The sequence below is a fragment of the Propithecus coquereli genome, unplaced genomic scaffold (assembly GCF_000956105.1).
Source record: "Propithecus coquereli isolate 6110/MARCELLA unplaced genomic scaffold, Pcoq_1.0 Scaffold45, whole genome shotgun sequence".
NCBI classification, from domain to species: Eukaryota; Metazoa; Chordata; class Mammalia; order Primates; family Indriidae; genus Propithecus; species Propithecus coquereli.
This window is the reverse complement of record NW_012150285.1, coordinates 8,902,986-8,918,459: the sequence shown is the minus strand read 5'-3', so window position 1 is coordinate 8,918,459 and position 15,474 is coordinate 8,902,986. Positions and strand designations below refer to the sequence as shown.

Genomic DNA, 15,474 nt, shown 5'->3' with positions numbered 1-15,474 from the left:
GGCCAGGCCATGCTTCCTCAGAAGGCTCCAGGGCAGAATCTGTTTTCTTGCCTCTTCCAGCTTTTGGTGGCTACTGGCATTCTTTGACTTGTCACCACATCCTTCTAATCTCTAATCCTATTTTCATATCACTTTCTGCTCTTCTGTCAAATCCTCCTTTGCCTCTCTCTCACCAGGACATTTGTGATTACATTTATGGCCCACTGCATAATCCAGGATAATCTTCCCATTTCAAAATCTTTAATGTATATCTGTAAAACTCCTTTTGCCGTATAAGGTAACGTCTACATTCCCAAGGATTAAAATCTGAATATCCTTGGGGGTCATTACTCAACCTAACATAGCATAGCTCATCTCAGAAATATTAGATGTATATACAAATCCACTGGAGTACTGAATAGTGCAGTTAATATATTTTTTTCACAGTAAGTCAGCCAATCAAGTAAGCACTACTGAATGATGCTATCCATTAGGCACTGACTCATGCTTTTCTCATTTAAATGACACTCATCAATCTAATTATATCTTTCTGCCATTACTGAAAGTTCTGGTGAAAAGTTTATATCCATAATAGCTGACAAAAAGTATAAAAGTGATAGTGCTAAAGATGACATAAGCATGTTGTATTCATATGCTAGGGCTGCCATAACAAAGTACCACAAATGGAGTGGCTTAAACAACAGAAAATTATTTTCTCACAACTCTGGAGGATAGAAGTCCAGGATTAACATGTTACCAGGACTGAATTCTTCTAAGGGCCTCTCTCCTTGGCTTTAAATGGCCATCCTCTCTTTGAGTCTTCACAAGGTCTTCCCTCTGTATATGCCTGTGTCCTTATCTCCTCTTCTTACAAGGATACCACTCTTATTGGATTAGGGCCCACCCTAGTGACCTCATTTTAACTTAATTACCTCTTTAAAGACCCTATCTCCAAATTTAGTCATATTCTGGGGTATGGGAGTTGGGATCTCGACATATAAATGGGGGAGGGGGCCACTGGTAACAAGTGCCAAAGAAGAGTATCATGCTTAATGTTAAAATTCATAAAACATCTTTAAGAAACTGATTGAGAAAGCCTAAGAAAAATATCAACAAGCCATTAGGGATTAGCATAGATCCCTTGATATTATGGATAAGGGCACCAAAAATATCCTTAAAGTCACTAAGGATGAAGAAAGAATTGTATGACAAGGAGCCCAAAGAAACAGCAGGTGGGGATATATTATCAATTTGGGAGAGGTCTAAAAACGGGATCATGATGACAAATATATAATATTGGGAATACATATACCCATAGGGACTATACAGTAATATAACCAGATGAAGCAATGGTTTTCCAACTGACGTGCCCAAGATCCTGGCTTTTCTAATTATGTATTTGTATGAAGCCAGACTTTCCTCATATACTTCAGTCAAAACAAAAAATCACAACAGACTGAATGCAGAAGAAGACATGAGAATCCATTATCTTCTATTAAACATTAAAGAGATTTGCAGAAATGTAAAACACTGTCACTCTTCTCACGAATTTATTTGTTTGGGATAAGTTTTTTTTCATTAAAATGTTATTTGTATGAACTTATAGTGGGTTTATTTTATTGTTCAATGAGTTAACAAATATTTTCAAATTTCTGATCTGACAAATACTAGAAGATCTACCCATATAATCCATAGCCCTTTGGATCCTCAATAATTTAAGACGTAAAAGGATCCTAAGAAGAAAACATGTGAGAACCCAGAACATTGATTCAGTTAGCACTTCCATTCCAGGGACCCGCCCTACCTCCCCAGTCCCTGTACTAACTAGGGTTGCCTATAAAACTAAATGTTTCACTGAGAGATGCAGTTACTTTGAGGGTTTGTTATGTAAGGTTTAGCTAGCCCGCTACAGAAATAGGGGATGGAACGATTCACCTAATTACTAAATGTTAGAGACCCCAAGTTATAAATAGGAGTCACCGTGGTACAGAAGAGAAAACCAATGGATCATCTATGAGTCAAGATGCTCAGCTTTTGATTTCTAATGATACCCTAGCTATCTACAACTTCAGGCAAATCATTTATTTCTCTGGGTTCATCAGTGTCATGAACTATAAAATCACAGGCTAAATAAAATAACCTCATGTCCCTTACAGTTCAAAATTCCATAATTTGAGGAAAATCCAAAATTAACAATGGAAAAGGAAATCATAATGGGCATTGTTAAGCACTCTACAAAGCAAAGACTTTAATCATGAAAAAGTTAAGTCAGTGATTTGGAAGATTATTAACAGTTGGAGACTTTTTCCTAATGTAACTTTCTATATTTTCCAGAAAACGTGATTGGTACTTTTAGATGACTACTGTGTCACAAGAAACATCATGTAAGAATCTATCTTTTTTTTAAAAACCTATAAAATAAGAAGTAAATATTGGTTACAGTAATGACTTGTTAGTAAGTACTTTACTAAACAAAGCTATTAGTATTTGCTAACTATTAATCCAAGACAAAAAAATGGGGTAAGGTTGTTAAAGTAGAAAACTTCATAAATATAAAACATGCCAACATACAAACAAAAGGTTAAAAACTCCACACTGAAAGGAAAGGAATTCTTCCTGGCAATAATTAAAGATTTATTTTATCCAAGTACTGACAGATTTGGAGATGATTTTTTTTTATTTTAAAAATGTTTTGAAACTGAAAACTCAGAACAAGCTCTGAATTCTAAATTATGAGATTATGTCCTAATTGGCACATAATCTATGCTATATTAAGAGATTATAGAGCAGAATTGTAACTAAAAACATACCACCCAGTGGGCAAGATAAGACAGAAATACATCCCTCATAAACCTCTGAGAGATTCAAAAGAAATTTCTTTTACTACCTTAAGTTTACTCAAGTAATGTCTGAAGAACAATTTGGAAAAGCAAGAAAATACTCTTTTTACTTCCCCAATTAAGAATATATGCCCCTCCCAAAAAGCTCATTTCTAAGTGAATTTAGCGAATTAGATTTTTAAAAAGTTAGGTTTAAGAATTCTAACTAATTCAGTATAACTTGCTGATGAAAAGCTTCATTCTATTTGTCACCTTAAACTTTTTTTTTCCATGATAAGAGCTTTATTTTAAAATCTATTAAAATAACTCTACATCTGTATGAATTAAAATATCTTCCACAGAACAAGAAGTGAATTCGGTGAGATTTAATAGACTCAGCAGAACACAGGGAATCTTCATAAATAAAGAGGAAAAAATAATTTTAAAATATATTACTGGAGAAATAAATAAATAAGGCAGTTGCGCTTTGCATAGTTTTGATATGCACGAATTTCGGTTACCACATTTTATTTAGTTAAATAACACGAGTCCCCCCCAACATGATATAACTTTCAGTTACCACAAGACCTATTAGTAATTACGTCAAGTACAAACTCTGCTGCTAGCCCTTGAGTCCACAAATCACCACATTAACAGATGAGCATAGTAACTGGTGACCAATCATGTCAGTGTTTCAAAGTTTATTGGTGAATGGTCACTGTACTATCTTATTCAACTCATCCACAGACTGCAAAGTATACAGTTGTCCTGCCTCCTTGTCCCCCAATGATAAATCATTGTGACATTTTACAAAAATGGATAATTAAAAAAGAACTGGCCAACAAAGATGAAAGTTCAGTAAAGACGTGAAAAGTGATAACACTAGATGTGAAATTCAAATTGAATATAAATGGGTTTATTGAAGAAGCAACTGAATGTAGGAATGCTGATATTGCCACCATTCATGAGATAAAAGAGGAAGGCGATATTACGGATAAAGTGATGTGCACAAGAGCTTCACATTAAAGAAGCTCTGAGAGATATTTCACAACATTGAAAACAGAAAGGATAAAATGTTGAGAGCTGATCCACACTTAGAAAGGAGTATGGCAATTCACCAAGGCATAGAAAAGATATTTGCTTTTTAACAACTTATACAATGAGAAGGCAGCAAGCAAACTATTTTAACAAAAAAATGTTAAACCCTTTAATTCTCAATGTTTCTAATGTTTTACGTTATGGTGTACTAAATATTAGCTTTAGTATTTTTCCATTTCTCTATTCATTTATAACGAAAAGTAAATTTCTAATGTTTTGACAAAAATATTAAAGAGCACAGAACAATTATAATTTTACCAACTGATTAGTAAGATTGCTTTGTATATTTTCAGCTTGCATGGTTATTTTTTACAATCTCCAACAACCACACGAAGTTAACAACTGCCTATACATTAAATTTACAGTGATCCTCTGGTTATAATCCATATGTAAGAATCAACTAAAACTAGGTTTTATTATACTTTTCCTAAAGTAACTTTTGCAGAAGAGATTTATTTTAATTTGGTAAACATTTATTGCAAAACAATCATTTGCCAGGGATCATACAAGTCCCCAAGATTCAGGATAGACCACTTTTATACTAGATTCTGTTCTATATGGAAAATTATTTTAGCAACGTTTCAGTCTACATCGATTTTGTTCTAAAATCTAAAATGGCAATAGTAGACTACAAAACATGAAAACAGTATGGTGATTACTCAAAGAATTAAACATAGAATTACCATATGATCGAGCAATTCCACTTCCGGGTATACACCCAAAAGAATTAAAAGTTGGGTTTCCAAGAGACATTTGTATACCCCAGGTTCATAACAGCATTTTCACAATAGCCAAAAAGGTGGAAGCAACCCAAGTGTCCACGAACACATGAATGGATAAACAAAATGTGGCATATACATACAATGGAATATTATTCATCCATTAAAAGGAAGGAAATTCTGACACATGCTACATGGATGAACCTTAAGGACATTACGCCAAGTGAAATAAGCCAGTCACAAAAGGACAAATACCGCATGATTCCCCTTATATGAAGTACCTAGAATAGTCAAATTCATACAGACGGGAAAGTAGAATTGTGGTTACCCTGAGTTGGTGGGGAGTGGTGGTGGATAGAGAGTTAATGCTTAACAGACAGAGTTTTAATTTGGAAAGATGAAAAAAGTTCCGGAGATGGATGGTGATGATGGTTGCACAACAGTGTGAATGTACTTAATGCCACTGAACTGTACACTTAAAATTGGTTAAAATGGTAAATTTTATCTTGTATCTATTTTACCACAATAATAAAAGGGGAAAAAAAAGCAAAAGTCTGTTTCAGACATACAAAAGCTAAAAGAACTCATCACCAGCAGACAAGCACAACACTTCATGTTAAAGGATGCCAGAAGAACAAAGATCACCAGAACTCTAGGCTATAAAACAATTCCCAATAAATGTGAAAGGACTCAAATCATATAATGGATATTTTCTGATCAGAAATGGTAACTATGGATAAATATAATGGAATTATTTTCCTCATATTAAATCTCATTAAAAGTTTATTGGTTTTAAAAACAAAGCATTGTGGGGTTTAAAACATACACAGAAAGAAAACATGACACCAACAGCACAAAAGCAAGAGAGAAGTGGAATAAACTGTTGTAAGGTCTTAATACACTTATGAAGTAATATCACACTCCACCTTTAAGTGATAAGTTGTTTACCAGAAGCCCTAAGGAAAACACAAAGGAACAAAAGAAGGAAGGAGAAAAAGAGAGAAAGAAGAAAAACATAACAGAGTTTTAGCTAATAGGCAAAAAAAAAAAAAAAAGATAAGAAGGAATCACAAAAAACCACTCAATCCATGAGGCAGAAAAAGAGAACAAAGGGAAAGTTAGAATGGCTATATTCCTATTAGACAAAGTAGATTTCTGAAGAAAGAATATTATTACCCAGGATAAAAAGAGTCTTTTTACAATGATGAAGGGGTCAACTCATCAAGAGGACATAACAAGCCTAACCATTTATGTACCTAATACTGTCCCTTCAAAATATAAAGACAAAAAAATGATAAAAATGCAAAGAAAAACATGAATCCAAAATTATATCTGGAAATTTCAATATACCTTCCACGATAATTGATAAAACAAGTAGACAGAATCAGTAAAGACACAGATGAATTTAACAATATTATTAACCAACTTGACCTAATGAGATTTATAGTCATTCCACCCAACCACAGCAAAATACCCATTTTCTTCTCAATTGCACACAAAACATTTACCAAGATAAAAAATATTGTGGGCTGTATCATAATTCTTTATACGTTTGAAAGGATTCAAATCATATAAAGTATTATTCACAATCGCAATCAACCTAGGTGTCCATCAACAAATAAAGAAAATACGGGGGGGAGGGGTATACACATGCACACACACATATATTTTTTAATGGACTATTACTGAGCCTTAAAAAGGAGAGAAATCCTGTTATGCAACATAACACAATAGGTGAACCTGGAGGACATATGATAAGTGAAATAAGCCAGGCACAGAAAGAAAAACACTGAATGATCTCACTTTTTTAAATGTGGAAACTAAAAAAGTTCAGCTCATAGAAGCAGAAAATAGAATGGTGGTTGTCAGGAACTAGGGGTGAGGCATAGGGGATATAGGGTGCTGTTGGTCAAAGGGTACAAAGTGTCAATGATGTAGAACAAATCAGTTCTGGAGGTCTAATGTACTACAGCATGGTGACTACAGTTAATAATACAGTGCTGTACACTTAAAATTTGCTGAAAGAGTAGATCTTAAATGTTCTCAACACACAAAAAAGGTAGCTATGTAAGGTGATAGATATGTTAGTTAGCTTGATAGTGGTAATCATTTCCAACGTATATTATATCAAAACGTCACACTGTACATCTTAAATATATATATGATTTTTAATTGTCAATTATACCTCAACATATCTGGAAAAAATAAAGCTATTATTCCATGTAAAAAATCATGTATTTTTCTGACTACTAAGAAATTAAATTAGAAATTAATAGCAGAAATATCCTTACAAAACTCCAAAATATTTGGAAACTAAGTAACACATCTCCAAATAAACCCTGGGTTAGAAAGAAATCAAAAAGCAGAATTAGAGATTATTTTGAGCTGAATGAAAATGAAAGCACAACATATCTAAATTTATGAGATACAGCTAACACACTATTTAGAGGGAAATTTATAGACCTAAACACTTATGTTAGAAAAGATGAAGGGTCTCAAGTCAATGACCTTGGCTTTCACCTTAATAAAGTATAAAATAAGAGCAAATTAATACCCAGGTAAGCAAAAGAAAAAGAAATAATGATCAGAATGGAAATCAATGCAACAGAAAACAGAAAAATACAGAAAATAAATGAAACCAAAAGCTGTTTTTCAGAAGATCAATAAAATTGATAAACTAGCCATAATAATTAATAAAAGACAGAAGATACCAACAATCAATATCAAGAATGAGTAATGTGAAATCACCACAGATTCTACAAATATCTTAGAAATTTGGAATTATGAATACCTTTATGCAAATAAACCTGACAACTTAGGTGAAATGGCTAAATTCCTGGAAAGACAAAAAGCTCGCTCAAGGCTGAGAACAATGGCTCATGTCTGTAATTCCAGCACTTTGGGAGGCCAAGGCAGGAGGATCGCATGAGCCCAGGAGTTCAAGACTAGCCTGGGCAGTATAGTTAAGACCTCGTCTCTACCAAAACTGAAAAAAAAAAATTTAAAAATTAGCCGGGCATGATAGCACGTGTCTGTGTGCCTGTATGTACTAGCTACTCAGGAGGCTAAGGCAAGAGGAGGATTGCTTGAGCCCTAGGAGTTCGAGGTTACAATGAGCTATGATCGTGTCACTGTACTCCAGCCCTGGTGACAGAGCAAAACTCCATCTAGATCTGTATGTACTAAAGAAATTAAATATATGTAGTTAAAAGCCTTTCCATCAATAAAAATGGAAAACTGCTCAATATATTCTATAAAACCACCATTACACTGACACCAAAACCAAAGACATTACAAGAAAAGAACACTACAGACCAATAACCCTCAAGAGCACAGAAGCAAAAATTCTTAAAGTTCTAGCAAAGTCTAACAATCTAGGATATTGATAATAAAACACAGTTAAGTGGGGTTTGTGCCAGGAAAGCAAGGTCAGTTTAACATTCAAAAAAAAAACTAATTCATCATATTAACAGACTAAAAACAAACTATGATCATGTCAACAGATGTAGAAAAAGCATTTGACAAAATCCATCATCCGTTCCCAATAAGAACTCTGAGAAAACTAAAACTAGATGATATAACCACTTTGGAAAACAATTTGGCAATTTCTTGTAAAGTTAAATAGACACCTACCATGTTACCTATCCATTCCACTCAGAGGTATTTACCCAAATGAATTAGAAGTACTTGACCATACAAACATTTGCACACAAATGTCCGTAGAAGTTTTGTTTTTTCTAAGAATTTATTTTTTTAGAGATGGGGTCTCACTGTGTTGCCCAGGCTGGTCTCAAACTCCTAGGCTCAAGAGATCCTCCCATCTCAGCCTCCCAAGTAGCCAGTACTGCACCCAGTCACGAAGTTTTATTTTTAATAGCCAAAACTTGAAAACAATCCAGATTTCTATCAACATGTGAACGGATAAACAAAATGTGTAACAATGGAAACTACTCAGCAATAAAAAGGAGTAAACTATTGTTAGATACAACAACATGGATAAATCTCAAAATAATTATGCTGAGTGAAAGAAGCCACTACAAAAAAACAATATATACTGAGTTATTCCATTCGTGTAAAACTCTAGAAAATGTAAACTAATCTATAAGGACAGAAAGCCTGAGGGCAGGGGATAGGAAGGAGCGATTATAAAGGTACATGAAGATTTTGAAGGACAGCTTCACTAAAGAAAAGATAAATAAATTTTAAAAAGGAACATGAAGAAATTTGGGGGGATGTTCATTATCTTGAATGTGATGATGGTCTTACAGGTATATAAGTGTGTCAAAATTTATAAAAACTGTATGCTTTAATTATGTGCAATTAACTTTACCTCAAAAAAGCAATTAGAAGAGTAGGATAGTGGTGACAGTTGCAGAGAATGTACTTAATGCCACTGAAATGTACACTTAAAAATGGTTAAAATGGTCAATTTTATGTTATGTTTATTTAACCACAATAAAAAATAGACTAAAAGAAAAACAGTAGGTCTACTAGACCCAAAACTGAGGCTAAAAGTGACAATGACTACGGTCAGTAAGGAGTAAGAAATCTATATACTCAGTCTATTAATACTTCTTTGACATACGCTGCCATTTGATTAAATTGAATTGAAAGCTGTTTACAAGCTGTTACCTGTGAGATATGATTGATGGAAGATTCCATTCTCCGAAGTTGAGAGGCTTGGATGTCCAGCAATTGGAGTACATTGTTGGCCAATGCATTTATTTGATAAGCAACACTAGCTAGAGATTGGGTTGTGTAGGCTTTGGTCTCTTCTAAAGCTTTTCTCTTGTCTGTAGCCTGAAAGAAGAACAAACACACGGTTATTTAGGTTAACGTTCATTAAAAATATATTCTACAGAAAGGCAAAGTTATAATTATATTTTTTAATAGAAAAATGCAATTCAATGAAAAAATTTATTGCACCAATCTGATAATAGTCCCAGGACACTGGATTAAGCCATGGCAGAAATCCCTACCTGCCAGCTGGGAAGCACACCCTCCTGAGTAGCCCAGCCACTGAGATCCACTAAAGAAGCTATCAGGCAACTGTAATCACAGTATCAGAGACACAGAGTCAGCCTGTTCTTTGAAGCTCTGAATCCAGGCATTGACTTTTCCTCCGGAGCTATGAAAGTACTAGATGGCATCTTCTCCCAATATACAGGAGATGTCTCCATTGAAAATCTGTTGTTTAGTGTTGCCCCCTTCATCAGTTATCTTAGCTAGGTAAGTTGCTGCAGCTTCCACATCAGCACTTACTGCTTTACCTTGCAGTTTTAGGTTATGGAGACAGCTTCTTCCCTTAAGCCTCATGAACCAACTTTTGCTAGCTTCCAGCTTTTCTTCTGCAGCTTCCTCACCTCTCTCAGAATGCAAAGAATTGAAGAGAGAATTTTTCCTTTAGGCCACGTGTGGTGGCTCACGCCTGTAATCCTAGCACTCTGGGAGGTTGAGGCAGGAGGATTGCTTGAGCCCAAGAGTTTGAGACCAGCCTGAGTAAGAGTGAGACCATGTCTCTACTTAAAATACAAAACACTAGCCAGCAGAGTATGCACACCTGTTGTTCCAGCTACTCAGGAGGCTGAGGCAAGAGGATCACATGAGCCCAGGAGTTTGAGGTTGCAGTGAACTATGATGATGCCACTGCTCTCTACTCGCGGTGACAGAGAAAGAGTCTGTCTCCAAAAAAAAACTGAACTTTTCCTTTCCCTTCATAATTTGGCTAACCGTTTAGCCCAAGAGGCCTAGATCTTGGCCTATCTCAGCTTTCAACATGCCTTCCTCATGTGCTTAATCATTTCTAGCTTTTGATTTAAAGTGAGAGATGTATGACTCTTCCTTTCACTTAAACACTTAAGGGCCACTGTAGGGTTATTAATTGACCTAGTTGTAATATTGTTGTATCTCAGGGAATAGGGAGGCCAAAAGAGGGAAGGAGATGGGGAAACAGGCCAATCGGTGGAGCAGTCAGAACACACAACACTTATCAATTAAGTTTGCCCTCTTATATGAGTGTAGTTCATGGTACCCCAAAACAACTGCAATAGTAACAGCAAAGAGCACTGATCACAGATCACCAGAACAAATGTAATAACAAAAACGTTTGAAATATTGCAAGAATTACCTAAATGTGACAGAGACATGAAGTGAGTACATGCCAATAGACTGTACCATCCATATACCTTAGGTGTGCAGTAGGCTATACCATCTAGGCTTGTGTAAGTATACTCTATGATACTTGCACAATGAAGATATCACCTAACAACACATTTTTCAGAACATATCCCAGTCCTTAAGTGACACACGACTTTATAACCACCAAGCAGCCTTAGTATGTTCCATGTGTCACACAAAACAGATTATAAGCTAGAAGAAAAATAGCAACTTTTTTCCAAGGAGCTAAAATAGACATTATCAATTATAACATTCTTCCTTTCAAAGTCTAGATAATCGCTCTAGGACGGCGGTCCCCAACCCCTGGGCTGCAGACCAGTACTAGTCCATGGCCTGTGAGGAACCAGGCCTCACAGCAGGAAGTGAGCGAGCAAAGCTTCATCTGTATTTACAGCCACTCCCCATGGCTCACATTACCGCATAAACTCCACTTCCTGTCAGAACAGCGGTGGCATTAGATTCTCACAGCAGCTCGAACCCCACCGTAAACTGTGCATGCGAGGGATCTAGGCTGCCTGCTCCTTATGCGACTCTAATGCCTGATGATCTGAGGTGGAGCTGAGGTGGTGATGCTAGCGCTGGGGAGCAGCTGCAAATACAGATTATCATTAGCAGAGAGGTTTGACTGCACAGAGACCATAATAAATGAATTGCTTGCAGATTCATATCAAAACCCTATCAGTGAATGCCAAGTGACAATTAAGCTGCATCTGGTGGCAGCTTCATAGTGGCAAGTGAGTTGATGTACTTCAACTGTACAGCTGCATCTGGTGGCAGCTTTAAGTCAGAATCTGACATTTATTTTAGTCCTCACAGGGCCCTCCCATTATTTTATTTATCACTTCCACCCAGGCCCATTTCCCCCACATTGCACACTTGTCTCAAAGTTGTAGTAGGCCCACAAGCTCACCCTAGCAAAAATGAGTACAAAACAAATGTTGCGGGACAGCTTCTTCGAAAAGGGGAAAGACCTAATGATGAGACAGCGGAAGACTCTAAGACCACCAACAAAATGAAAACTGCATTTAAAAGAAAACACCAAGAGTCCTACTTAAGTTACAGGTTCATTGCACCAGGTGATTCACATTCTCCAAGCCCATTTTGTATAATATGTGGCAACTGGCTAGCCAACAAAGCCAGGAAACCTTCAAAACTGCTTCGCTACATGGAGACCAAGCACCTTGCATTAAAAGACAAGGCTTTGAGCAGGGTAGTGGCCATGGAAGTCGACACCCACTAAGGAGTGTGTAACAATTCACCTGCCGAATCAACTAGCCAAAAAAAAAAAAAAGACAAGCCTTTGGAGCTTTTCAAAAGAAAAAAACGTGAACAGAGCCATTATTGAAGGCCACCACTTCATCAAATATGTCTGCACTGAGAGCAAGGAAAAATACTCAATTCTCAACAAGCTGTGGAAAACGCCTTTCACTCCCCAGGCTTCTTTGCTGCTGGCATAAACAAGCTACCATTAAGATGGCAAAACTGTGTTGGTAGTTTAGGCACATCCTTTGATAAACTGTACTGCTTTTGTTTGAGATATAATAAACTACACTATTGATTCGCAGTTGGACATTCCCTATTTAGTGACCTAATATATAGGTCTGCAGTCCCCAACCGCCGGGGCTGGGCCCCAGGGCAGTAGGTGGGTGGCCAGCAGGTGAGGGATGCTTCATCTGTGTTTGCAGCAGGTCTCCACCACTCACATCACCACGTGGGCTCCACCTCCTGTCAGATCAGAGGTAGCACTGGATTCTCACAGGAGTGAGAACCGCACCATGACCGCGGACTGTGCAGGCGAGGGATCTAGGTTTTGCACTTCTTATGAGAGTCTGCTGCCTGATGATCTGGGATGGAGCTGGGGTGTTGGTGCTGGGGAGCGGCTGCAAGTGCAGATTGTCACTGGCAGAGAAATTTGACTGCACAATGAATGCGGTGCACTTGGGTCATCCAGGGACCATCCCCCCAACTCCCTTCCATGGGAGAATTGTCTTCCATGAAGCTGGTCCCTGGTGTCCAAAAGGTTGGGGACCACTGATATAGGTGATGCTGTGAACTTCCTACTACAGATGATGAAACATCTTTTATAACAACACTCCACAGTTATTTCCAGGGTTTTCTTCTCAGGATTTTCTTCCAAGTGGCCAGTAACAATTCTGCAAATTATGATGCTGGTAATTTCTTCATTTTACCAGAAGGTGTTAAAAAAAACAAACTTTTTTTTATGACAAAAACCAGGTTTCTGTTCTCTCCTTAATGGTCTTTAAATAGTTTTTGACCAAAGGTACAGGGTAAAATAATCCAGTTAAGCCACCAAGAAAAACAACTAAATTTGCACAAGCACAAACAATGACAACTATACCATGACTGCTGTCTGGCTCACAGCTTTTTAAGGACATCATTAATTGTAAAATGCGTTCCAATTTCAGTTATTAGAACTCATGAAATATATAAGAAACACTTCCTGGTTTAAGGGTCTTTTTAAAAAAGAAGTATGTTAACGTAAATGAAAAGGATTAAAAATCTCAAGTTTTAATACACCTGTTACAGGAAGAGTTTTATATAGCATAAAGTACACAAAAATAAACATCTACCTTGCTGAAGGCCAATGTACATGTTGGTTGGTTGGAGACCTGAGAAACTTTCCAGAAAGAATCCATAATCACTTTGTGGAAAAAGATGAGAAGATTGGGGGAAAAAAGAGCACATAGGCCAAATGCTGGTTCACTACTGACAAATAAACCTATTAAGCACAGAGTCCTTGGGATTAGGGCACACATATACTCAATGCCTAGCTATCACTGAGAGGATCTAATTTCCTCCAACAGAATTCCCATTCCAATAAAAGTAAAAACTAAATATAAAGAAATCCTACCAGGTAATGGCAAGTATCCAGCAAAAAGAATACATTTTTTGCATAACAATTCAGGTTGAGACCTTTCACAGAAGCTTTAACACAGTTCCTCCCTACTACCCCCCACGTGAGCAACTGCCAACAGGCCCAGGAGCCCTTTCATTTCCAGCAACGTCCAGGGAGAAGCCCTTGCTGCCTGCTGTGTCACACAGTTTTGATGGACAGAAATGCAAGTTGTGGCACACTCTCTTCTTTAATTGGAGAGCTAACACAAAATGATCAACTGCTAGTACACATACTTATTGTATAAAATTCCAAGTTCAATCATAATGTAGAGTGTTTTAAAACATTTACAAGTCAATTTATATCCCCAGGGCATTTCCAAAAACTAGATAATTAGACTCAAATTTTAAGTTTTACCATAATTATAACCTAAGTCAATGACACTTTCCCAATTTCTTAATTCTTTTAACCTCCTGTACCATACTATAGGACTTATATTTTAAAAATAGGCTAATGCAAAACTTGGAAAAACCCAGTTCTAGAAAGAGCAACTATATTTAAATGCATATTTAGCTAAATGATTAAGTATTATTAGAGAATATCTCATATTTATTCCAAGACATTTGCTTCCTTCCATTAACTCCTTCCATGTTAACAAATTATCTTCTCATATAATTTAATTTCTTCTTAAAAGGAATTATATAGCAAAAGCCATGATAATCAAGAGTGTAGCCCAGAGCACAGAGCACGCCTGTAGTCCCAGCTGCTCAGGAGGCTGAGGTGGGAGGACTGCTTGAGCCCAGGAGTTTGAGTCCAGCCAGGGCAACAGAGCAAGATCCTGTCTCTAGAAATAAAGAGTGTAGCTTCCTAGCACTCTGGGAGGCTGAGGTGGGCGGATCGTTTGAGCTTAGGAGTTCGAGATCAGCCTGAGCTAGAGTGAGACCCCATCTCTACTAAAAAAAATAAAGAAATTAGCTGGACAACTAAAAATATATAGAAAAAATTAGCCGGGCATGGTGGCGTATTCCTGTAGTCCCAGCTACTTGGGAGGCTAAGTCAGGAGGATCGCTTGAACCCAGGAGTTTGAGGCTGCTGTGAGCTAGGCTGACACCATGACACTCTAGCCCGGGAAACAGAGCAAGACTCTGTCTCAAAAAAAAAAAAGAGTGTAGCTTGAGTTAACACTCTCACATACTACTAAAAAGTACAAACAGATAACATGCATCACAATGCTTTTAAATGTATATATTCTTCGCTTCTATGAATTTACCAAAAAGAACTAAAAAGTCAAGTGCAAAAAATCTGTATGCTCAAGGATGTTCATGCCACCTTTGTTTATAACAGTGAAACAACTAGAAACAATCTACATGGCCAATTTTTTAAAATTCCTATATTGGAATACCATGTAGTCAATAAAATGATACAGGTATTTATCAAGAAGGAAGGTATATTAAGTCAGGATTCAAACTGAGAAGCTACAACCACTACAAGTTATGGAATAAAGAATGTATTACAAGGCCAGGCAAGTGGCTCACACCTGTAATCCTAGCACTCTGGGAGGCCGAGACGGGCGGACTGTTTGAGCTCAGGAGTTCAAGACCAGCCTGAGCCAAGAGCGAGACCCCGTCTCTACTAAAAAAAAAAAAAATAGAAAGAAATTAGCTGGACAACTACAAATATATGTAGAAAAATTAGCCAGGCATGGTGGCGCATGCCTGTAGTCCCAGCTGCTTGGGAGGCTGAGGCAGTAGGATTGCTTGAGCCCAGGAGTTTGAGGTTGCTGTGAGCTGATGCCACGGCACTCTAGCCGGGGCAACAGTGACACTCT

The 15,474-nt window shown here is 37.0% G+C and overlaps 1 protein-coding gene across 10 annotated transcripts in view; it reads right to left on the bottom strand.

The window, feature by feature from the left end:
• ABI1 (abl-interactor 1) overlaps positions 1 to 15,474 on the bottom strand; it is a 136,857-nt gene that overhangs the window by 58,498 nt on the left and 62,885 nt on the right. For all 10 annotated transcript variants that reach the window (XM_012654872.1, XM_012654876.1, XM_012654873.1 and 7 more), the window contains exon 2: positions 9,248 to 9,415. In XM_012654872.1, the coding sequence (XP_012510326.1) occupies positions 9,248 to 9,415 (168 nt within the window). The remainder of the gene's footprint in view (positions 1 to 9,247; positions 9,416 to 15,474) is intronic.